The following is a 26,974-nucleotide window of genomic DNA, read 5'->3' as shown; positions in this document are numbered from 1 at the left end:
GGTAGAGTTAGAGATACATGATGATCATTCATGTGGGTAGACAGCTGATCAGTTGTCTTTCCTATGTAGAATCCAGCAGAAGGATTGCAGCATAGCTTGTTTATGTCTTGGCTGTAACTTTTTTATGTCTTGGCTGCACCCTCATTGAGCCATGCAGTTGATTTGTTAGGAAACACCTATGATTGAAGTGCAGGAGGACTGGGTGGATAGGACAGCTCTTGCAGATGGTTCATCCACAGAGCAATGATTCGTGTGGTTCAGGATTGTGATTTAGATTGTTGTGGGGATGGACAAAAATATTATGTCAGCCTGTTGGGTGAATAAATACCTCTTTGATGAGGATAAGCTTTTGAGTAGATATCCCACATTTAAGCATGTGATGAGATGTATTTAAAGTCCTGACAATGGATGTGATTTAGTTTTCAAAGCCCAAGTGATGGTGGTCATTGGCTGGTTTTCTTTATTGATGGATTTGTTGGTGTCACAGGCAGGTACGACATAGGAAATCAGTTTTCAGGACTAATTGGGAACGATATTGTCTGTCGATAAAGGTACCTAAGAAATTGATACCCTTTGTCCTCAGGTGGCTGGTACAACTTTCTCAGCACCTTCTGCGGAAGTTATGTAAGCTATTTACATCTTGCTGCTGCTTGGGAGTTCCACTTACCACCAGATAACCCATCACTCTCAATTAACCAGCCACAAACCTGCTTTCACCCCATACATCCTAAACCGGTCCCTGTATATACCTCAGTATTGCTAAATACTTCACTTGTCAAGAAACAGCTTTCATTTGCTAATTCTCATCAGTGGAAATATTTCTTTACCGTCCATGCCACTACTACCTCAGACAACTCACTGAAAATTGTCTTAACCATTTCTGACCTCTCCCTACCCATTATCGCGCCTGACCATCCTTTCCACACAGCCAGACTCTGTTAACCTACCATGTTCATAAACCAGTGACAATAGAATGAGGGTCTCCATCAACTTGCTGACACTTCTGCGTATAGACTTTGCCACTATAATCCCATCTGCGCGTGCAGCAACTGCTTAAAACATATAGGACAATCTCAAAATATGTTGTATAGACCCTTCTCAAAATATGTCACTTGTTTCATAAAATTTCTGGTGTGCAGCCACATAAATTCAACTTCTTCTAATATTGTGGCTGAACACCACCAGCCATCTTCAGAGTGAGCCAAGGTGACTGACGCTCCAGCCCTTTCTCTGTTCTTTTAAACCCAAGGACTGAACCACTGCACATGCGGCCACAGATACACAAGGTGCCAAAGATGTTGATCAGCAGCAAAGAGGTATGACATATGCATGGAATAAATCTATGGCTGTGCAGTCAATCCACATGGTGATATCGATGTATCACTGCGAGCTGCACTGCTGTGACGTTTGTGATTTAATTACAGAAATTGCTAGATTCCATGATTTGTCCAAGCAGACGCCGCTATCTCTAATAATTTATGTAATTAAATAACAGAAACTATGCAGCTTGCAGTGATACATCGATATCACTGTATGCATACGTTTTAGACAGGTAGATGCAGAGTAAAACTGTGAGGGACGGGAAAAACCCACCTTGGTTCAACAACAAAGTTAAGAAACTACTGCGACAGCGAAGAGAGCTTCACTCCAAGTTTAAACGCAGCCAAAACCTCTCAGACAAACAGAAGCTAAACGATGTAAAAGTTAGCGTAAGGAGGGCTATGCGTGAAGTGTTCAGTGAATTCGAATGTGAAATTCTATGTACTGACTTGACAGAAAATCCTAGGAAGTTCTGGTCGTACGTTAAATCAGTAAGTGGCTCGAAACAGCATATCCAGACACTCCGGGATGATGATGGCATTGAAACAGAGGATGACACATGTAAAGATGAAATACTGAACACTTTTTTCCAAAGCTGTTTCACAGAGGAAGACCGCACTTCAGTTCCTTCTCTAAATCCTCGCACGAACGAAAAAATGGCTGACATCGAAAAAAGTGACCAAGGAATAGAAAAGCAACCAGAATCACTCAACAGAGGAAAGTCCACTGGACCTGACGGGATACCAATTCGATTCTACACAGCGTATGCGAAAGAACTTGCCCCCCTTCTAACAGCTGTGTACCGCAAGTCTCTAGAGGAACGGAAGGTTCCAAATGATTGGAAAAAAGCACAGGTAGTCCCAGTCTTAAAGAAGGGTTGTCGAGCAGATGCGCAAAACTATAGACCTATATCTCTGACGTCGATCTGTTGTAGAATTTTAGACCATGTTTTTTGCTCGAGTATCATGTCGTTTTTGGAAACCCAGAATCTACTCTGTAGGAATCACCATGGGTTCCGGAAACAGAGATCGTGTGAGACCCAACTCGCTTTATTTGTTCATGAGACCCAGAAAATATTAGATACAGGCTCCCAGGTAGATGCTATTTTCCTTGACTTCCGGAAGGCGTTCGATACAGTTCCGCACTGTCGCCTGATAAACAAAGTAAAAGCCTTCGGAATATCAGACCAGCTGTGTGGCTGGATTGAAGAGTTTTTAGCAAACAGAACACAGCATGTTGTTATCAATGGAGAGACATCTACAGACATTAATGTAACCTCTAGCGTGCCGCAGGGGAGTGTTATGGAACCATTGCTTTTCACAATATGTATAAATGACCTAGTAGATAGTGTCTGAAGTTCCATGCGGCTTTTCGCGGATGATGCTGTAGTATACAGAGAAGTTGCAGCATTAGAAAATTGTAGCGAAATGCAGAAAGATCTGCAGCGGATAGGCACTTGGTGCAGGGAGTGGAAACTGACCCTTAACATAGACAAATGTAATTCATTGCTAATACATAGAAAGAAGGATCCTTTATTGTATGATTATATGATAGCGGAACAAACACTGGTAGCAGTTTCTTCGGTAAAATATCTGGGAGTATGCATGCGGAATGATTTGAAGTGGAATGATCATATAAAATAAATTGTTGGTAAGGCGGGTATCAGGTTGAGATTCATTGGGAGAGTCCTTAGAAAAATGTAGTCCATCAACAAAGGAGGTGGCTTACAAAACACTCGTTCTACCTATACTTGAGTATTGCTCATCAGTGTGGGATCCGTACCAGATCGGGTTGACAGAGGAGATAGAGAAGATCCAAAGAAGAGCAGCGCATTTCGTCACAGGGTTATTTGGTAACCGTGATAGCATTATGGAGATGTTTAGCAAACTCAAGTGGCAGACTCTGCAAGAGAGGCGCTCTGCATCGCGGTTTAGCTTGTTGTCGAGGTTTCGAGAGGATGCGTTTCTGGATGAGGTATCGAATATATTGCTTCCCCCTACCTATACCTCCTGAGGAGATCACGAATGCAAAATTAGAGAGATTCTACATCTACATCTACATCTACATCCGTACTCCACAAGCCACCTGACGGTGTGTGGCGGAGGGTACCCTGAGTACCTCTATCGGTTCTCCCTTCTATTCCAGTCTCGTATTGTACGTGGAAAGAAGGACTGTCGGTATGCTTCTGTGTGGGCTCTAATCTCTCTGATTTTATCCTCATGGTCTCTTCGCGAGATATACGTAGGAGGGAGCAATATACTGCTGGACTCTTCGGTGAAGGTATGTTCTCGAAACTTCAACAAAAGCCCGTACCGAGCTACTGAGCGTCTCTCCTGCAGAGTCTTCCACTGGAGTTTATCTATCATCTCCGTAACGCTTTCGCAATTACTAAATGATCCTGTAACGAAGCGCGCTGCTCTCCGTTGGATCTTCTCTATCTCTTCTATCAACCCTACCTGGTGCGGATCCCACACTGCTGAACAGTATTCAAGCATTGGGCGAACAAGCGTACTGTAACCTACTTCCTTTGTTGTCGGATTGCATTTCCTTAGGATTCTTCCAATGAATCTCAGTCTGGCATCTGCTTTACCGACGATCAACTTTATATGATCATTCCATTTTAAATCACTCCTAATGCGTACTCCCAGATAATTTATGGAATTAACTGCTTCCAGTTGCTGACCTGCTATTTTGTAGCTAAATGATAAGGGACCTATCTTTCTATGTATTCGCATCACATTACACTTCGCTACATTGAGATTCAATTGCCATTCCGTGCACCATGCGTCAATTCGCTGCAGATCCTCCTGCATTTCAGTACAATTTTCCATTGTTGCAACCTCTCGATACACCACAGCATCATCTGCAAAAAGCCTCAGTGAACTTCCGATGTCATCCACCAGATCATTTATGTATATTGTGAATAGCAACGGTCCTATGACACTCCCCTGCAGCACACCTGAAATCACTCTTACTTCGGAAGACTTCTCTCCATTGAGAATGACGTGCTGCGTTCTGTTATCTAGGAACTCCTCAATCCAATCACACAATTGATCTGATAGTCCGTATGCTCTTACTTTGTTCATTAAACGACTATGGGGAACTGTGTCAAACGCCTTGCGGAAGTCAAGAAACACGGCATCTACCTGTGAACCCGTGTCTAAAGCCCTCTAAGTCTCGTGGACGAATAGCGCGAGCTGGGTTTCACACGATCGTCTTTTTCGAAACCCATGCTGATTCCTACAGAGTAGATTTCTAGTCTCCAGAAAAGACATTATACTCGAACATAATACGTGTTCCAAAATTCTACAACTGATCGACGTTAGAGATATAGGTCTATAGTTCTGCACATCTGTTCGACGTCCCTTCTTGAGAACGGGGATGACCTGTGCCCTTTTCCAATCCTATGGAACGCTTCGCTCTTCTAGAGACCTACGGTACACCGCTGCAAGAAGGGGGGCAAGTTCCTTCGCGTACTCTGTGTAAAATCGAACTGGTATCCCATCAGGACCAGCGGCCTTTCCTCTTTTGAGCGATTTTAATTCTTTCTCTATCCCTCTGTCGTCTACTTCGATATCTACCATTTTGTCAACTGTGCGACAATCTAGAGAAGGAAGCACAGTGCAGTCTTCCTCTGTGAAACAGCTTTGGAAGAAGACATTTAGTAATTCGGCCTTTAGTCTGTCATCCTCTGTTTCAGTACCATTTTGGTCACAGAGTGTCTGGACATTTTGTTTTGATCCACCTACCGCTTTGACATAGGACCAAAATTTCTTAGGATTTTCTGCCAAGTCAGTACATAGAACGTTACTTTCGAATTCATTGAAAGCCTCTCGCATAGCCCTCCTCACACTACATTTCGCTTCGCGTAATTTTTGGTTGTCTGCAAGGCTTTGGCTATGTTTATGTTTGCTGTGAAGTTCTCTTTGCTTCCGCAGCAGTTTTCTAACTCGGTTGTTGTACCACGGTGGCTCTTTTCCATCTCTTACGATCTTGCTTGGCACATACTCATCTAACGCATATTGTACCATGGTTTTGAACTTTGTCCACTGATCCTCAACACTATCTGCACTTGAGACAAAACTTTTGTGTTGAGCCGTCAGGTACTCTGTAATCTGCTTTATGTCACTTTTGCTAAACAGAAAAATCTTCCTACCTTTTTTAATATTTCTATTTACGGCTGAAATCATCGACGCAGTAACCGCTTTATGATCGCTGATTCCCTGTTCTGCATTAACTGATTCAAATAGTTCGGGTCTGTTTGTCACCAGAAGGTCTAATATATTATCGCCACGAGTCGGTTTTCTGTTTAACTGCTCAAGGTAGTTTTCAGATAAAGCACTTAAAAATATTTCACTGGATTCTTTGTCCCTGCCACCCGTTATGAACGTTTGAGTCTCCCAGTCTATATCCGGCAAATTAAAATCTCCACCCAGAACTATAACATGGTGGGGAAATCTACTCGAAATATTTTCCAAATTATTCTTCAGGTGCTGAGCCACAACAGCTGCTGAGCCCGGGGGCCTATAGAGACATCCAATTACCATGTCTGAGCCTGCTTTAACCGTGACCTTCACCCAAATCATTTCACAATTCGAGATTTGAGCGCACACGGAGGTTTTCAGACTGTCGTTCTTCCCGCGAACCATACGCGACTGGAACAGAAAAGGGAGGTAATGACAGTGGCACGTAAAGTGCCCTCCACCACACACCGTTGGGTGGCTTGCGGAGTATAAATGTAGATGTAGATGTCGATGTAGATGTCGTACCTCTTTGCTGCCGATCAGCATCACTGACGCCTTGTGTATCTGTGGCCGCATGCTCAGTGGTTCGGTCCTCAAGTTTGAAAGGACGGAGCAGGTGCTGGAGTGTCAGTCACCTCGGCTCACTCTGAAGATGGCTAGATGGTATTCAGCTGAAATGTTAGAATAAAAAGTTGAATTTGTGCGGATGCTTGCCTGAAATTTATGGATCAATCTTTGTGCCGTGAAAATATGAAGATGCACATATGCCACTTGTATCCATTTCCCTTCTTATACCAGTAATCCAGTGTGCATCTATGTTTTACCTGCACCCTGAGTTCTACAAAGTTAACTAGAGTCCCTGCTGATCGTTTCACTTTGGTAAGATATCTGCCTTTGGTGACAGGCATCTCCGACCAATTGTTCATAATGTACTTTCCTACATTCAAGTCACTAATCACTTCATTTCCCAATACCACCAGATACCGCTTGTCACTGTGGATATTATGTCCCCATAAACAAACATCCCTCACATCCATGCCCTTACTACAGTGAAATACCACCATGTTGTCCTTGATACTAAACTGACTACCTTCTCCCTAATCCTTTTAAGCAATCACATTCTGACACACAGCTGTTTCTCCTCCATAGGCCAAATCTAAAAACAGTTTTGTGCAGGTTATAGGTTCCAAAATGCCACCTGCCAATGCCATTCTGTGTATGTGCAACATAGAGAAAACTGTGTCCTTATCAAATGGAATAACCACCAATTATACTTCGATGTAGGCAGCTATCATATGTTATATGTCAAAAAATCGCTCTTAGACACCCTTGGTACACTTGGGGTGCTGCATCTTTGTTGGGAATAGACGTGCTGATAACCTTTTCAGGACCCTTATAGAAGGATGTTGTCTTGTCCAACTAGTCCTGAGTTAAATTTCCATCATGCGTCCCAAAACCTGCACCTCACAGATTGTTTCACTGCAGACTACCCAAGTATAAGATCAGCTACATATGCCTAACCACCACCTCCTACTGCAAACCAGTCACAGGCATTTCATGTCCAGTCACATGTGGGGTTACTTGTGAAAACACCTACATCATTACCAGCTACCCTGCAATTACTGTGCAACTTGAAAGCTCAATGCCAGGCTGTGGATAACTACAAAATCATTGATTTGCTGAGCATGCTGCGTGCCACCACACAAATGACTTCAACAAGTGCTTTAATACCTGTGCTTTTTGGATACTTCCTCACAGCACCAGCTCCTTGGAACTACACAGTTTCTCCAGCACGTCGTCTCTTTCCCCCAAACCCCCTGGCCTAAACTGCCTTTTTTCGCCTTTCATCAGCTGCTCCCTTCCCACTCACTTGCCCCAATCGTACTTGTGAAAGTAGCGCGCGCGCGCGCCCACACACACACACACACACACACACACACACACACACACACACACACACACAAACTCTCTCTCTCTCTCTCTCTCTCTCTCTCTCTCTCTCTCTCCTCTCTCTCTCTCTCTCCCCCCCCCCCTCCCCCTCCCCCTCCCCCCTCTCTCCCTACCCCCTCTCCCCTGTGCTCTCCCCTCCCCCTCCCCCCTCTCTCCCTACCCCTTTCTCCCGCTTCACCCACAACCCTACTCCTACCCCATCCTGGGCAACCTCTCATAAGCAGTTTTACCCTGTAACCACATGCGTGTGTGAGTATGTGCGTGTTCACCTGTGGAATTTCGTTCTTTCATCTATTGTTGACATTGTTTTTAAAATGTTTAATATTTTCCCACAATGAAGAGAAATTATAGACTGAAATTTTGATTCTACCAGAACAAAGAAATTGTAGTAGCAAAAACCAGTTTACAGTAAGGACAAGTTCTATGTACAGATCTTTATTTTTTTTACTTATCCAAGCATATCAAAGTAAGTTGAACTCTTTGCAGTATAATGGAATTCTTGAAGTGTGCATCCTATTTTAGTGTGAAAACAATTCAGATTGCTGTAAAAGCCAGATGACTACAGTAATGATCTTTATTAATTGTTCACAGTCTCAGTACACCCACATATGAGACAGATCAAGAGAGTGGTGTAAATATGACACGACGAAGTTCATCAGGTGGCTTACTTTCCCCAGAAGTTGACATACCTACACCTAAAGGAGGTGGAGTTTTGGGATTGGGAGAGGCCTCAGAACAAGATGGATTTTATTTGTTGAAGAAAGATTCCCAGAGACGCATGACTCTGTCAAGAGTTATCAGCCAAGATGAGCAAAAGATCTGTGAGGTGTGGATGCAGAACATACAAAGGGAGCTGTTAGCAACAGTTCTTTCCACAGTAAGTTTATATTTAACTACAAACTGTAATTGAAATTATATATTACAAAGTCTTGTCTCACCCAATATGAACCTTCTGTTTGATTAACGTTGTTGTTTAAGACTGAAATGTGAGCTCAGGTACCTTTCTTTGGGAGTAACATTACTAACAGAGTCACCTGAACACTCCTCATGGTCCATCTCAAATGCTTCAGTATATGGATACATTTCTTCTATTTCCCCAAACTCTCCTGCACAGTCTACTACAGTAATTCTCTTAATATAAGAATGTTGCTAGGATGACCTAGCCACATCTTGTAGGATTGCTTTCAGAATGAAACTTCATTCCGGAATAGTTTGTGTGCTGGTGTGAATATTCCAGGTGATGTAGAACTTTCTGCTGATGTTTAGTTGCATGCTTTGGGAACATAGAGGAGAGATTCTCGCAGATTGAAAATTCTCTAAGTTAGGCTACCAATATCTGCAGCTGATGTACAGTGAATAGGATTTATTTTTAAATGTGAGTTGGGTTGTGAGGCATATACAGACAGTTCAGTTATTAGATTACCCATCCTCAAAGAGCACAGATCCATTCATTCTAGGTTCAGTAGACAAATTTAGCCTGTTAGAAAGTTAAAAAGAAATTCACTTACATCCCATTCCAGACATCAGTGTCACATACTTTCTATAGTGTCAACATTAAATATTCAGTTCTAAGGATGAAGTTGTACAATAAAAATAGAAAAAAATTAAAAGCATCATTCAGTATGTCCCAGGGAAGTCTGTTCTGAGCACGGTCAAAAGGGATGGGAAAGATCCACCTTGTTAGAAAACTGCTACGTGAACAGAGAGAGCTCCATCACAGGTTCAGGAGAAATAAAAACCTGGCGGAGAAATAAAAGCTGGGAGGAATGATAGAAGCTTTCAGTGACTTTGAAGGTAACTTTTGTCAATCAATCTGACTAAAAACCCTTAGATGTTTTCATTGTATATAAAATAGTAAGCAGATCAAAATCATTTGTTCAGTCACTTGGGGATCATACTCTCACCAGAACCTAAGAAGACAAAGAGAAGGTGAAAATATTGAATTCAGTCTTCCAAAGAACAGAAGATCATAATACACAGAAGATCTTAACATGGTCCCTCCTTTCAATCACCTTAAGAACTTCGAAATGGTAAATATTGGTATAACCATTCACAAAATAGAAAAACAACTACAGTCAATTATTAGTGGCAAGGCATCAGGATCAGATCAGATAGCTGTAAAATTCTACAGAGATTATGTGAAAGAACTTGCTCCCATACTAGCAGCTGTTTGTTGTAGGTTGCTGAGCAATAAAAGGTACCTAGCAACTGGAAAAAGTGCAGGTTATTCCCATTTTCAAGAGGGATCATAGGACAGATGCACATAATTATAGTCTTATATCACTGACATTAATCTTTTTCCCATAAAAATCAACATGGATTATGCAAACAGAGATCTTGCAAAATCATTGCAAAAATCTTCAGAAGCAGCAGTGAAGGCTGCAGAGGCAGACAGACGGAAACTGGGACAAGTGAATAACTCCCAAAAGAGATTATTTTGACCATCAAAATTACCAGGATGAGTAAAGGTATGTTGGGGAAAAAAGGAAGAAAGAATTTATGGTCTTTCTTTGTTGAAAATCCCTCGTATTTCAGAGCTTTCTACTTTAGGCTTCACTCAACCCTTGGTTCGGAGTGTAATTTGATCTTGATAGCTTTCCTGGATACTAAAAGGTATCAGATAGATTATATAATGGTAAGACAGAGATTTAGGAACCAGGTTTTAGATTGTAAGACATTTCCAAGGGCAGATGTGGACTCTGACCACAATCTATTGGTTATGAACTGTAGATTAAAACTGAAGAAACTGCAAAAAGGTGAGAATTTAAGGAGATGGGACCTGGATAAACTGACTAAACCAGAGGTTGTACAGAGTTTCAGGGAGAGCATAAGGGAACAGTTGACAGAAATGGGGGAAAGAAGTACAGTAGAAGAAGAATGGGTAGCTCTGAGGGATGAAGTAGTGAAGGCAGCAGAGGATCAAGTAGGTAAGAAGATGGGGGCTAGTAGAACTCCTTTGGTAACAGAAGAAATATTGAATTTAATTGATGAAAGGAGAAAATACAAAAATGCAGTAAATGAAGCCAGCAAAAAGGAATACAAACTTCTCAAAAATGAGATCGACAGGAAGTGCAAAATGGCTAAGCAGGGATGGATAGAGGACAAATATAAGGATGTAGAGACTTATATCACTAGGGGTAAGATAGATACTGCCTACAGGAAAATTAAAGAGACCTTTGGAGAAAAGAGAACCACTTGTATGAATATCAAGAGCTCGGATGGAAACCCAATTCTAACCAAAGAAGGGAAAGCAGAAAGGTGGAAGGAGTATATAGAGGGTCTATACAAGGGCGATGTACGTGAGGACAATATTATGGAAATGGAAGAGAATGTAGATGAAGATGAAATGGGAGATACGATACTGCGTCAAGAGTTTGACAGAGCACTGAAAGACCTGAGTCGAAACAAGGCCCCAGGAGTAGACAACATTCCATTAGAACTACTGACAGCCTTGGGAGAGCCAGTCCTGACAAAACTCTACCATCTGGTGAGAAAAATTTATGAGACAGGCGAAATACCCTCAGACTTCAAGGAGAATATAATAATTCCAATCCCAAAGAAAGCAGGTGTTGACAGATGTGAAAATTACCGAACTATCAGTTTAATAAGTCACAGCTGCAAAATACTAACACTAATTCTTTACAGATGAATGGAAAAACTGGTAGAAGCCGACCTCGGGGAAGATCAGTTTAGATTCCATAGAAATATTGGAACACGTGAGAGACTTAGAGAAAGCTTTTGACAATGTTGATTGGAATACTCTCTTTCAAATTCTGAAGGTGGCAGGGGTAAAATACAGGGAGCAAAAGGCTTTTACAATTTGTACAGAAACCAGATGGCAGTTATAAGAGTCGAGGGGCATGAAAGGGAAGCAGTGGTTGGCAAGGGAGTGAGACAGGGTTGTAGCCTTTCCCCAATGTTATTCAATCTGTATATTGAGCAAGCAGTAAAGGAAACAAAAGAAAAATTCGGAGTAGGTATTGAAATCCATGGAAAAGAAATAAAAACGTTGAGGTTCGCCGATGACATTGTAATTCTGTCAGAGACAGCAAAGGACTTGGAAGAGCAGTTGAACGGAATGGACAGTGTCTTGAAAAGAGGATATAAGATGAACATCAACGAAAGCAAAACGAGGGTCATGGAATGTAGTCGAATTAAGTCGGATGATGCTGAGGGAATTAGATTAGGAAATGAGACACTTAAAGTAGTAAATGACTTTTGGTATTTGGGAAACAAAGTAACTGATGATGGTCGAAGTAGAGAGGATATAAAATGTAGACTGGCTATGGCAAGGAAAGCGTTTCTGAAGAAGAGAAATTTGTTAACATCGAGTATAGATTTAAGTGTCAGGAAGTCATTTCTGAAAGTATTTGTATGGAATGTAGCCATGTATGGAAGTGAAACATGGATGATAAATAGTTTGGACAGGAAGAGAATAGAAGCTTTCAAAATGTGGTGCTACAGAAGAATGCTGAAGATGAGGTCGGTAGATCACATAACTAATGACGAGGTATTGAATAGAATTGGGGAGAAGAGGAGTTTGTGGCACAACTTGACTAGAAGAAGGGACCGGTTGGTAGGACATGTTCTGAGACATCAAGGGATCACAAATTTAACATTGGAGGGCAGTGTGGAGGGTAAAAATTGTAGAGAGAGACCAAGAGATGAATACACTAAGCAGATTCAGAAGGATGTAGGTTGCAGTAGGTACTGGGAGATGAAGAAACTTGCAAAGGATAGGGTAGCATGGAGAGCTGCATCAAACCAGTCTCAGGCCTGAAGACCGTAACAACAGCTTTCCTGGATGGCAGTAAATTCAGGAACTTTTTGTGAATTTACTGGTATTTTGACATTCGAAATGGCTTTCCTTTGTATGTGATCTGATTTCACTCACTGCATATCAACTCATGAGTGTTCATCAAAGAACCTAAGACTAATGGCTAGTGTAAAAGAGCCTCATGTGCACCCCACAATTCTCGGCTACCCAAATAGCTTCTGCCTCTGCCTCTGAATAGCACATTACTTATCAAGGGAAGTCCTACAATTCTACACCCCATAATGCAGGTCGTGAAACCTCCAGCCAAGACCGTCACAGAATCGATGTAGCCTGTGGTTGAGAGTCTTGCTTGGTTCCAAACCAAATGATTCCAATCAATTCTGCAGATTGTAGGCTCTGCTTGCAATCCATGAGATTTGGCAACGTGCCAGTCACACCTATGAGCTGAGGATGACCTCAGAACTCAAGGATAGGCATAATTGGTGATTCCATGAGCCAAAACTTGTAACGATTGCACTCTGCACCCTCAGTAGCAAAAGACAGGCTCTCCAGCAGACATACCCAAGAGCACATTGGACTTCTTTCCAGCTCTGGACACACTTTTCCTAAGAGACTCCAAAATGCACTCAACATAGGAGCTCCCAATAAAATCACAACACAAATACTGCCATTGGTTACATATTTTACTTTGAGTAGTATTCTTGGTGCACTCATTCAAAGCTGTTTTGCTCCCTATCCGTTGTCAAACTAACTGTTATTTCGGATGTGCAGCAGCTAGTAGTGGCTGCCTTGATTTGTAAATGTCAGCTATGCTGAATAGCCCATAGGTAATCACCCATGTTGCAGTTCCTCTGCTGAAGAACATTAAGCATAATAATTAGTTTTCTTGTTTTTGTTATGTTGCATGTACATTTCACACTGTAGTAGCACAGTGGTTTTTATTGGTCATAAAAATGAAGTAAAGGTGATATAGTCATACTCACTGGAAAGTCAGTGTGAAACATCATGCACATTGGCTGTCACACAGTTCTTGTTTTGAGGTTGGAGAGCAGGAGGAGAACTGAAAAGCTTGTAAGACGTAAAGGTAGAAGAAGACTGCACAGAAAGGAGGACCAGATGTTATGTATGAGATAGAGAGAAGAAATTATATAAGAAAAATAGAATATTAGGGAAGATTGGTAGTACAAATGAATTTCGATAGCTGGCTAGGAGCTGTGAAAATTTTAAAAGTTGAATCCAAATATAAACAGATATTTGCTTCCAAATATAAACAGATATTTGCTTTAGCTATTCAAGATGGGCTTTGTAGATGTTTGATTTATTTTTAATATTGAGCATTTGCTTAATTGTTTTTGTGTAATAATAGTTGCAGACCTGCAAAAATGTGCTATTTTGCATTTGCTAAACTAGCAAAAAGCATCCTTCTTTGGAAGATGTATCTGTGAGTTGAGGTAGGCAAGCAGTTGGAGTAGTGCAGACCCTCGAGAGATATACTTTAGTCTTGTTGAACAACAGTTAATGTTTAGATATCGAAGTTGAGTGAAATATATATTCTATCAAACAATGGTAAACTGTGGTAATTTTTTTAATGCTTCAAAAGTCACAAGAGGAGAAGGTATACTTGGAAAGGGTTTGGAGATATGGAAAGATTCCAGCTGGCTTACATTGTGGTCAGACAGAGATTCTGAAATTACATATTTGTGAAAGGAAGTGGGCTAGTGGAGTACTGATGAATAGTGAGATGTGTTTGATGTTCTTTGAGACTGCAGATACTATGGTAGTGAATACCACAGCAGGCAGTTCAGTTGTACAGGAATGGATGTTTATAAGAAGAACAATCATGGAAGTTGGATAGGAAAGTACAGGATACAAGCAAAGTAACTGCGAAAAATATTTGGTAACAAAAGAACTACTTCAACTGATTGACAAAAAATGAAGTGCAAAAATGTTCAGGGAAATTCAGGAATGCATAAATATAATCCATTGAGGAATAAAATAAATAGAAAGTGCAGGGAAGTGAAGGTGAAATGGCTGCAGGAAAAATGTGAAGAAATCAAAAAAGAAATGGTTATCAGAATGATTGACTCAGGATATAGAAAAGCCTAAACAACCTTAAATGAAATTGAAAGCAAGGATTATCAGCATTAAGAGTACAGTGGGAATTGCACTGTTAAATGCAGAGGTGGGAATGGGTAAGTGGAAAGAATACACTGAAGGCCTCAGCAAGAGGGAGGACTTGTAGGATGCTGTGACTGAAGAACAAATGAGAATTGATGTATAAGACATAAGGGATCCAATATTATAGTTAGAGTTCAACAGGCTTTGGAAGACTTGTAATCAAATACGGCAGAAGGAATTGATAACATTACTTTGGAATTTCTGAAATCATTGGGAAAGTGGCTATTCAAGTTGGTTTGTAGAATCTACAATTCTGTAGATGTACATCAACATGTACATTTTCATTTACAGCAGACTTTCAAAAAAATATGTCCACACAATCCCAAATATAGCAAGGGCACGTAAGAGTGTGAACTAATGCATTCAAGCTGCTGACAAGCATGTTGTACAGAAAATGAAAAAGAAAATTCACGCTCTATTTGATGACAATCAGTTTGAGTTTTGGAAAGGTAAAGGAAGCAGAGAGGCAATTCTGATATGGCTATTGATAACAGAAGCAAGACTGAAGAAAAATCAATTATGTTCATAGGATTTGTTGAACTGGAAGAAAGTGTTCATCAATCAAAGATGTTCAAAATTCTGAGAGAAATAGGAATATGCCATATGGAAAGATGGGTAATACACAATATGTACAATAACAAAGAGAGAGCGATAGATATGGAAGACCAAGAACGAAGTGCTTGGATTAAAAAGGATGTAAAACAGGTGTAGTCTTTTGCTCATACTATACAATCTGTGCATCAAGGAAGTAGTGACAAAAATAAAAGAAAGTTTCAAGAATGGTATTAAAATTTAGGGTACTCTGATATCAATGATAAGATTTGCTTATGACCTTGCTATCCTGAATGAAAATTTTGAAAAATTACAGGACTTGTTGAACAGAATAAACCGTCTAATGGGTGTAGACTGTGGACTGTGAGTAAACTGAAGAAAGACAAAATTACTTAGGAGTAGCGGAAATGAGATTAGTGGTACATGAAATCATGTAGACAAAGTAAAGAATTTTGCTACCTTGGAAGCAAAATAACATGACACACAAAGAAAGGAGAACAAAAAAGCAGACTAGCACAGGCAAAAAGAGCAATCCTGGCCAAGAGAAGTCCACTAGTATCAAGCAACAACCGTAATTTATTTCTAAGAACGTGTGGCTGGAGCACAGCGTTGTAAAGTAGTAAACAGAAAATAAGAGAATCCCACTGATTCAGACATGGTGCTATGAAGGATATTGAAATGTAGGTAAACTGATAAGATAAAGAATGAGTAGATTCTCTGCAGAACTGGAAAGGAAAGGAACATGTGGGAAATACTGACAAAAGGAAGGGACAGGATGATAGAACACATGTTAAGACATCAGCAAATAGCTTCCATGATACTAGAGGGAGCTGTAGATGGTAAGAGCTATAGGGGAAGACAGATATCGGAATACTTTCAGCAAATAATTGAGGATGTAGGGTGCAAGTGCTACTCTGAGATGAAAAGGTTGCACAAGAGAGGAATTCATGGTGGGCTATGCCAAAACAGTGTGAAGACTTGGGTGGAGAGAAAACACCTTTGTTTTTTTAAGTTGCATGAAGAAGAATATATAGATTTTTGATAATGCTGAGCTATAGCTGTGCAGTTTTTTTTGAAAGTATGAACCACCATTAACATGGCATTGTTATTGGTCTAAGAACTTCTAGCATTGTACTTAATAATGGCGACAAGCTGAAATATAGGTTGTACAAAATAAAAATATAGTAACATACAGGCAAATGGCAGCTTATTCTTTTTCTTTTATGTTTTTTAGTTTTTAAAAACTGTATCCTAAAATTTTAGTGTTTGTTTTTGTCTTTGATTAATGTAAATTGCATACGAAAATCTAATGTAATCTCCATTTAGTTCAGTGTGATGTAATTAAGTATTTTTTTAAATTATATTGTTATTATTTAGTCATTTTCTCTTGTAGACACATCTGGTGGCAATGATTCGCAGCCTGAGAAACTATATATCAGATCAAAACAAAGAATCACTTGAAAACGCAATACATACATTGAAAGAAGAGCTGGATTTTGATGCAGATGCTATTAACCAGCTGCATTTTTCATTGTACCTCATCCAAGATGCTGTAAGTAAAAGTGTATATAAGCTACCAACAAAGACTGCTATGGACACACACACACACACACACACACACACACACACACACACACACACACACACGTTTTATCTGTGGTGGGTACTGGATGAATGGGAAGGGGTGTACAGGACAAGACAGGATTAGAAAAGATCATGCTAGGGTGTAGGATGTGTTAGAGGACTGCTAGGAAAAAAAAATTAAAAGTGGGAAAAGGAAGAGGAAATAAGGTAGTTGATTGATACATACTAGGAAAGAAATGGAAAATTTCCATTGTGTGACTAAAGGTGGAATGAGAAGATTGAGGAGATTTAGAGCAGAGGGTTTGTAGGAACAGAGGTAATGTTGCTGTTTCAATCCATTGATGAATTTCTTAGTCAAACTGATTGATTTACATGTTATTAACCATGTCACATGAGTGCTATGTAATATCTTAGTTCATGATGCCTACAGTTCAGTTATCCAACCTGTGTAAGTACACCTGTTTTAATTTTGACTATTCTTGGCTGCAGTAGCCTAGTAATTAACTTCTGCATTTTATTTGCACACATTTAAAGATCTGTGGTAAGCTTTTCAATTAAAGTGTATATGGTGTTTTCTACTTCTTCTACATCCTTCTTGAGAACCAATTTGCTTAGGATCTGTAAAAGTGACATTAACCTATCTTTTTTTGTATTCATATTTTCTCTTTTTATTTTTATCTCTCTCTATCTCTCTCTCTCTCTCTCTTTTAACATGTCTCGAGTAGCTCTTTTTTGTGTGTCAGAAGACCGAACGGTGCAATGAATCTGACTGATCCAATTCTCTCTCTTTTTTAACATGTCTCAAGTAGCTCTTTTTTGTGTGTCAGAAGAACGAAGGTGCAATGAATCTGACTGATCCAATCTGTGTACTTCAGTGTACAGCTCTAACTTTAGTGTCTCAGTCTTCTGAATAATAAACACCGCTCAGTACAATAATGTTGAAGCTTCGTCAATTACCAAGACAAAAGAGAATCGGGTATTGAGAGTTGGGGGAGCAGGTAATAGCCTGGCCAAGAATAGATAATACAGTATCAAGTGAAGCCTGAAAAAGCTAGGTGTAGCAACATAACACACAATTGTGTGCTTGTTGAGGTTCTGCAGCAGGGTGATCAACCCTCCATGAACAAAGCCATAAGGTGAGTTAAGCAGGAACTGAGCAAGATGCTGCTGAGTTTGGGTGGAACACGCATACTGCTCCTGTGCTGGTTGCTATTATTGGAAGCTGGGGATACACAAGACTTGGGATACACCTTAATAAGAAGAGAGAGAATACATCAGCTGGAAGTATAAGGGGAGGGAGTAGAATTCCTGTGATTATAGATGTGATAAGTAAGCTTTTTTTAGGTTAAATACCCCCTCAGACAGCCTGCTTTAAAAGTGGTTCAGATAAATGAAGTGCTTCTACCCCCCCCCCCCCCACACACACACAAATAGACTTGCATGAATAACTGTACAATTAGGCATCTTACAATTATGCATCAGAATGTTAGAAAACTAAAACATGAAGTTGATGAACATCTTCTCTGCCTACAAAATCTAGAATGTGGAAAGGAAGTGGCTGTATTATGTTGGAGGACCTTGTAAACATAGAAATCGGCATGTTAAATGTAGGAGAGCATAAATTAGCAGCTTATTCCTGTAGGGAAAATGTGGAGACAGGTGAAGTCATCATGTATGTAAAAAATAAAATAAAGTTAAAATCTGTTGACAATACTGGTTTCTGCTTAGATCAACAACTGGAAGCCTGTGCTTGTGAACTGCTACTAATGGAAAAGTAACTTATAATTGTCATAATACATCGACCTCCTCAGGGGAACTTCTACTCTCTCGTAAAGAAAAATCTTTATTGTGTCACCTAGTAGGCAAAAGAAAGCAGATGATAGTCTGTGAAGATTTTAATATTAATGTTCTGAAAGAGTCAGGTAAAAATAACAATTTATAATGTTACTAAACACTTAACACATGTGTTCTGTTGCTTATTTTCCCACCAGAATTTTGCAAGAAAGTAGAACATGAACTGACAACATTTTTATAGATGTTAACTTGATCATTGATATAAATATTTATCCAGTAGTGATTGGCTCTTCAGACCATGAAAACAATTTACTTGCTTACAGTGAAGTGGTATTATGGAAGACAGAGTAATTAATGAACAGGCAACAAAATTTCAAGGCTTCCTTACAGGAAGCAGAGCTGACCATTTGCAGCATAGTTCACAGGACTGATTGCAAAGCTGAGCCAAGTGAAGTGTCTGGATCAGAGCTCAGATGGTTCTGAGACCATATAGCCTGCAGATTCGTTGACTTGCACCATAGGGTGGTTGGTTTTCAGGTTCCCCTGAATAGGTCAGAAGTCCACTATACGGGTAGCAGGGGCTGTGTGGCATGGACTGGTTCTATTTTAGGTTTGAGGGTCTCAGGAAAACACAAAAAGAGCATCAGTCACAAACGGTGCAGGCTGAACACAGGAAGAATGTAGATACAGGAACCATCAGCATAACAGTTGTAAATTGTCGTAGCTGTGTTGGGAAAGTAGCAGAGATCAAAGTGCTAATAGAAAGCACTGATGCTCAAATTGTTATAGGCACTGAAAGCTGGCTAAAGCTGGAGATAAGTTCAGCCACAATTTTTTTGGAGAACCTAATGGTGTTCTGAAAGGTTGGTTAGGCTAAACACAGTTGGCGGTGGATGTTTGTTGCTGTTAGAAGTTGTTTATTTTGTCAGTAAAACTGAAGTAGATAGTTCTTGTGAGTTAGTATGGGCAGAGGTCATTCTTGGCAACTGGAATAAAATAATAATTGGATCCATTTACTGACCTCCCATTTCAGATGGTACAAATGCTAAAAGGTTCAAAGAAAACTTGAGTTTATTTTAAAACACATACCCGACTCATACAGTTATAATGATGGTGACTTTAATTTACCTTTGATATTTTGGCGAAAATACATGTATAATGCTGGAGGTATGCATAAAACATCATGCAAAATTGTGCTAAACGCATTCTCTGAAAATTACTTCAAGCAACTAGTTCGTGAGCCCATGCAAATAGTAAACGGTTGTGAAAACACACTTGACCTCTTAGCAATAAATAATCCTGAGCTAATAATGAACATCAAAACAGATTCAGGGTTTGGTGAACACAGGTTTGTCGTAGGGATATTGAATATTGTTACCCCCAAATCCTCCAAAATGGAAGATATACCTATTCAAAAAATCAGATAAAAATTCACTTGATGCCTTCCCAAGAGACAATTTCCACTCCTTCTAAATTAACAATCTAAGTGTGGACCAGATGTGGCTTGAATTCAAAGAAAAGGTGTCAGCAGCAATTGAGAGATTTATATCAAATAAATTGACAAACGACGGAGCTGATCCTCCTAAGTACACAAAACAGGTCAGAACACCTTCACAGATACAATGAAAAAAACATGCCAAATTTAAACAGAGACAAAATCTCCAAGATTGGCGATCTTTTACAGAAGTTCAAAATTTAGCATGGAATTAAGTGCGAGATGCTTATAATAGTTTCCACAATGAAACTTTGTCTCAAAACATGGCAGAAAATCCAAAGAGATTCTGATCATATGTGAAAAGTGCTAAGACAAAATGCCTTCTCTGCATGATAGCAATGAAGATACTGTCGAAACCAGAGAAGAGCTACTAAACACAGCCTTCCGAAATTCCTTTACCAAAGAAGCCAAAATAAATATTCCAGAACCTGAACCAAGAACAGCTGCCAACATTAGTAATGTAGAAGTAGATATCCTCAGAGCAAGTCTTCCAGTCCAGATTGCATGCCAGTTAGTTTCCTTTTGGAGTATGCTGACACATTAACTCCATACTTAACAATAGTATACAACCATTCACTCAAGATCCATATCTAAAGACTTGAAAGTTGCAAAGGTCACACCACTATTCAAGAGAGATGGTGGTGGTAGTAGTAGTAGTAGTAGTAGTAGTAGTAGTCGTCCATTAAATCACATGCCCATTTCATAAATGTCAATATGGAGCAGGATTTTGGAGCATATATTGTGTTCGAACATTGTGAAGCACCTCAAAGAAAATGGTCTATCGACACACAGTCAACATGGTCTTAGAAAACGTTGTTCTTGCGAAAGACAACTAGCTCTTTACTCGCATGAAGTGTTGAGTGCTATTGACAAGGGATTTCAAATTGATTCCATATTCCTGGATTTACATATGGCTTTTGACACTGTATCACACAAGCAGCTTATATTGAAATTGTGTGCTCATGAAATATCATCTCAGTTCATGTTCTCCTATCTGAGAGGTCACAGTTCATAGCAATTGACAGAAAGTCATGGAGTAAAACAGATGTGATTTCTGGCATCCCCGAAGGTAGTGTTATAGGCCTTTGGTGTTCCTTATCTATATAAAAGATTTGGGAGACAATCTGAGCAACTGTCTTAGGTAGTTTGCTGTTAACTAGTAAAGTCATCTGAAGATCAAAACAAATTGCAAAATGATTTAGAAAAGATACCTGTATGGTGTAAAAATTGGCAATTGACCATAAATAATCATAAGTTCTGAGGCCAACCATATGAGTACTAAAAGGAATCCATTAATCTTAGATTACATGATAAATCAGTCAAATCTAAAGGCCATAGATTCAACTAAATATGTAGGAATTACAATTGAGAACAACTTAAAGGAAAGAACACATACAAAATGTTGTGGGGAAAGCTAATGAAAGACTGTGTTTTATTGGCAGGACACTTATAAAATGTAACACATCTACTAAGGAGACTGCCTACACAATGCTTGTCCACCCTCTTGTAGAATACTACTGCACAGTGTGGGATCCATTCCAGATAGGATTGATGGAGTACATAAAAAAAAAAAGATCAAAGGAGGACAGCACATTTTGTATTATCGCAAAATAGTAGAGAGAGTATCACTAAATGATACAGGATTAGGGAAAGGCATCATTAAAAGAAATGAGTTTTTACTGCGGAGAAATCTCCTCATCAAATTTCGATCACAACCTTTCTCCTCTGAATGCGAAAATATTTTTTTGTTGCTGACCTACATAGGGAGAAACGATCACCATAATAAAATAAGGGAAATCTGAACTCGTACGGAAAGATGCAAGTGTCCGTTCTTTCCGCATGCTATACGAGATTGGAAAATAGAGAATTGTGAAAGTGATTCAATGAACCCTCTGCCATGCACTTAAACATGATTTACAGAGTATCTATGTATATGTAGATGGAAGCTGACTAAAGCAGTCTATTTCAGATGTCAATTCCTAATGTAATGTATTTACAGATGATTTTCTGTCAATCTTTAATATCTGTTTGCTTAAGAAAATAATAGAGTATGATACTTATAGGAGAAAAATCTGTATTATAAAAGGAATTAAATTATCACCTGCAAGGAGAAGGAAATAAGAGAAATGGTTCTTGGGCGAGACATCAGATGTTGTTGTGAAATGCCAATAATATTTCATCAATGCAGTTGACAGACATCTTCAGGCCTGTCAAACACACTGCTGAGCTATGATTGAACTCTCCTATTTATGCAGTCTAAGTAGGTAATGCGCAGGCATGAAGGTGCCAAATTTGGTGGCTGAAAGCAAAGATTTGCTGACCAGTAGTGGGAAGAACAGCTATGCCACCTGTTGCATGATGAACCCAAGATATTGGTGCATGCACAAAGGCTGGTGCATGGAGTACATCAAAAAAGTCGTCACTGAAGTGTTGTCTCTTGCATGACCAATAGTTTCCATTAGTGGCTGCATTCACTTTAATATTGCCATTGCTGGATCCCATGCAATGCTAAGTTGGAAAATTGTACCTCTGTTTGAATGATTAGTTGAAGTTGCTTGTCATGGTTAGGACAAACAGAGAAGTAGGACTGATTCCATTACAAGAAATACTGTCTTGTCTTATGGGAAGTGATTAAAAACTCAAAACATCTCTGTATAATGTTTGAAATGAATATTTCAGATAGTAAAATCAAATCTATGTGGATGATATTTAATAGAGAAACTGGAAAATCCATTAAGGAATGTGAGGACTTTGTTGTTAAAAAGAAAACCATCAAATAATTAAAGGGCAGCAATCAGGTAGCCATTGTATTTAAAAACCACTTTCTTGAAGTAGCTCAGAAGGTTCACATGGACAATTCAAACAGTGAAGTGAAAGAGTATATGCAAGAAGAAATGCTTCATGTGAGGGGGAGGGAGATCCCAGAAGTAACTGGAATTGGTCTGTTGCGCATTTTGCAACTAGGAGATGTTAGTTTGGGATCTCCTACATCACTAAGTAAGATGGCGTAGTTGGGCTTAAGTTTCATTGTTTGTGATGCTCTGTTGTTTTTGTTCCTATTTGAATCCTATGGCAATTAATGACATGATTGACAAGAAGGAGCAAAGTGTCTATGTGAAATTTTGTTTTCTTTTGGCGAAAACTCCAGTGAAGACTATTGGGTTGCTTTGGTGTAATGATGATGCTTTGTGGAAATAATAAGTGTTAGAGTGGTTTTCTTGTTTCAGATCTAGCATGTGTCAACTGAAGACATGCCATGCCCCTTTCGTCCTTTGACAGAAAGAAACAATGAAAATATTGCCACAATCAAATGTGCAAATGACGACTGTCCTTGAAGAACCATTGAAGAAATTTCTGAGGGCACAAAAGTGTAAAGGAGCACGATCCAGAGAATTTTAACAGGCGATTTGCACATGAGATAAGTGTCTGCAGAATTTGTTCTTCAGCTGCTCACAGATGACCAGAGAGAAAGAAAACCACATGAATGTTTGCTGCGACTTGAAATTCAGAACACTCCAAATTTTCTTGAAAGAATTGTGACTAGGGATGACAGTAGGTGCTATGGGTATGATCCAGAGTTACAGCAAGTGTTGAGCCAACGGAAAACTCGGACGTCACCACGACCCAAGAAAGCACGCCAAATGCGATCCAAAGTGAAAACAAAGGTGATTTTTTATTTAGATGTCACCAGCATTGTCCACAAGCAGTTTGTTCTGCCAGGACAAACAGTGAATCAACATTTTTATCTGGATGTGTTACAAAGATTACAAGAAAGTGTGCAATGAAATGTGCCAGAACTGTGGAGAAATAGGAACTGGTTGCTCCACTACAACAATGCTCCGGAACACAAACTCTGACGGTCTGACAGTTAATGGAAAAAACAACATGAAGCTTGTACCTCCTCTGTCTGTCTCTGTCTGACCACTTTGTCTTTTTTGAAAATTTGAAAAGGAAAGTGATTCAGTGACATGGATGGTATAAAAGAAAACACAGTAACAGCTTTGAGCGGAGTTCCAGAACTGTTTTAAGCATGTGGCAAAAGTGTTGGGATGAAATAAAACTGGCCTGAAAAATATATACATTGAGGCAGATGCAGGATTGACCCTCGTTAATGAGACCACAGAAGAAGCTGGAAATAGCTAACACGGTGTTGATGCAGCACTAGCTCGAATTATCAAAATGTAGCATAGTAGTCCTGCCTGAGGGACAGCAGCAGTAACATTTCCAAAGTTCTGCTTTAGCTCCTTGAGTGTGTGCGGGTTTGCATGAGTACACTTGATCCTTCAATTTGCCCCACAGGTAAAAATCATAGGGAAAGAGATCAGATCATTGAGGTGCCTAGGAGATTACACTGCCTCTACTGATAATTTACCACTCATTGAACACCTTATGTATTCATGACAGGGTTATCAAGGTAATGTGTACTGTTGCTCTGTCTTGCAGAAAATATCCATAAAGTCATTCATTTTCTGTGAGTTGATCCGTATATGGATTAAACAATTTCTCTACCTATTTGTTAGAATTAACAGTTTGGCAAAAGAATTGTGTCATGATGGGGAAACCAGAGACTGCACACAAACATCAATCTTGATATTATGGAAAGGCTCATAAAGGTACACTTTAACCCATATCATGACAGTACATTTTTAAGTATACAGATGGAGGTCCATTCCGATGATGTTTTGGTATGTCAATCTCTTAATTTCCACTTGAACAGACAAACAGTATTGAGATTTCATCAGACATTGTTCCAGGCTTTCCTTCACTTGATGAATGTTTGTGGAGTTCAAACTCTTTCTGGATAGTTAAAATTCTTATTTGCTACAGAGTCCATTTCAGGCTATTTTGCTGCTAAGTTTTGAGTTGCACACTTTACTAGAGTTTTTGCCAAAACACGTCCAACCTTAAACTCCCGCACACTTTGTCTATGATTGTCCACTCAAACATGATGACACAGCGAAGTACTTGGAACAGAGTGTGCATGAGATGCACTTATACAGACATGTGACAGCAACTGATTGGTGCATTGAAATCACAGTTTCCAACATTTTCTTGATGGACAGATCTCCTGTTCACTAACAAGTGTCCCTTCCATGTCAGTCTTATAAATGTTTTCATGGCAGTTTTATTTTGTCAGCCTCACTACTTATCTACTTGTCTGCTTCTTAAAGGCACTGGAAACATTATGTATGCAATAACCATAACAAATATTTCTCAAATAAGATACTTAAGTCTAAATTTGGATTTTAAAAGACTCTCTCTGCAGATCAAGCTGTTTTTTAATTCACTAATCAGATTACAAAAACCTGAAATCACAAAACATTGTGAACTGGTATTATCTGTGACTTGTCAAAAGTGTTTGATTGTTTGGTTTGCAGTATTCTCCTAGAGAATATCAAATATTATGGTAACAGAAATATTGTTTTGTAACTGATTTTCAGTCCACCTAACTAAAAGGGTCAGAGTATTGCATTAAGGAACTCAGGGAGTGTACAGTACACAATGAAATAGTATTTTCAGAATAATTACTACAGATGTTCCACATGGAATGATATCGGATCCATGCTCATTCTCGATATGCATATAAATGATCTTCCATCATATATCCTAGAAGCAGAAATAGTTCTTTTTGTTAATGATGGAAGTATTATAATCAAGCTTACTGGAGTAACTTCAGCATTTGGAATTGCTTTCTTTCTGATGGACCTGCAGCGGGCATTAGTTCAAAGAATGATATATATATATATATATATATATATATATATATATATATATATATATATATATATATATATATATATATATATATATATATTTCCTGACGAAGCAACCGCCGGTTGCGAAAGCTCGAAATTTTGTGTGTGTGTTTGTGTGGTTGTTTTTTTTTATTATTATTATTATTATTGTGGCTGTCTACTGGCGTTTTCCCGCTTGGTAAGTCTTGGAATCTTTTTTTAATATATTTTTCCCATGTGTAAGTTTCTTTCTATTATATATAAAATAGAAAGAAACTTCCACATGGGAAAAATATATTAAAAACAAAGATTCCAAGATTTACCAAGCGGGAAAGTGCCGGTAGACAGGCACAATAAAATAACACACAAACACACACACAAAATTTCTAGCTTTCGCAACCAGCGGCTGCTTCTTCAGGAAAGAGGGAAGGAGAGGGAAAGACGAAAGGATGTGGGTTTTAAGGGAGAGGGCAAGGAGTCATTCCAATCCCGGGAGCGGAAAGACTTAACTTAGGGGGAAAAAAGGATAGGTATATACTCGCGCGCGCGCACACCCACACACACACATATCCATACATATACAGACACAAGCAGACATATTTAAAGGCAAAGAGTTTGGGCAGAGATGTCAGTCGAGGTGGAAGTGCAGAGGCAAAGATGATGTTGAATGACAGGTGAGGTATGAGTGGCGGCAACTTGAAATTAGCGGAGATTGAGGCCAGGAGGATAACGAGAAGAGAGGATATATTGAAGGGCAAGTTCCCATCTCCGGAGTTCGGATAGGTTGGTGTTGGTGGGAAGTATCCAGATAACCCGGACGGTGTAACACTGTGCCAAAATGTGCTGGCCGTGCACCAAGGCATGTTTAGCCACAGGGTGATCCTCATTACCAACAAACACTGCCTGCCTGTGTCCATTCATGCGAATGGACAGTTTGTTGCTGGTCATTCCCACATAGAAAGCGTCACAGTGTAGGCAGGTCAGTTGGTAAATCACATGGGTGCTTTCACACGTGGCTCTGCCTTTGATTGTGTATACCTTCCGGGTTACAGGACTGGAGTAGGTGGTGGTGGGAGGGTGCATAGGACAGGTTTTACACCGGGGGCAGTTACAAGGGTAGGAGCCAGAGGGTAGGGAAAGTGGTTTGGGGATTTCGTAGGGATGAACCAAGAGGTTACGAAGGTTAGGTGGACTGCGGAAAGACGCTCTTGGTGGAGTGGGGAGGATTTCATGAAGGATAGATCTCATTTCGGGGCAGGATTTTAGGAAGTCGTATCCCTGCTGGAGGGCCACATTCAGAGTTTGATCCAGTCCCGGGAAGTATCCTGTCACAAGTGGGGCACTT

At 39.7% G+C, this 26,974-nt stretch overlaps 1 protein-coding gene across 6 annotated transcripts in view; it reads left to right on the top strand.

Moving 5' to 3' along the window:
- The window catches only part of LOC126278688 (mitogen-activated protein kinase kinase kinase 15), a 281,737-nt gene that overhangs the window by 220,985 nt on the left and 33,778 nt on the right, over nucleotides 1-26,974 (top strand). For all 6 annotated transcript variants that reach the window (XM_049978983.1, XM_049978969.1, XM_049978952.1 and 3 more), the window contains 2 exons: nucleotides 8,106-8,391; nucleotides 16,415-16,573. In XM_049978983.1, the coding sequence (XP_049834940.1) occupies nucleotides 8,106-8,391; nucleotides 16,415-16,573 (445 nt within the window). The remainder of the gene's footprint in view (nucleotides 1-8,105; nucleotides 8,392-16,414; nucleotides 16,574-26,974) is intronic.

Source organism: Schistocerca gregaria, chromosome 1, assembly GCF_023897955.1.
Source record: "Schistocerca gregaria isolate iqSchGreg1 chromosome 1, iqSchGreg1.2, whole genome shotgun sequence".
Lineage (NCBI taxonomy): Eukaryota > Metazoa > Arthropoda > Insecta > Orthoptera > Acrididae > Schistocerca > Schistocerca gregaria.
Note: the sequence above shows the minus strand (reverse complement) of the source record. Positions and strands in the feature narration are given on the sequence as shown.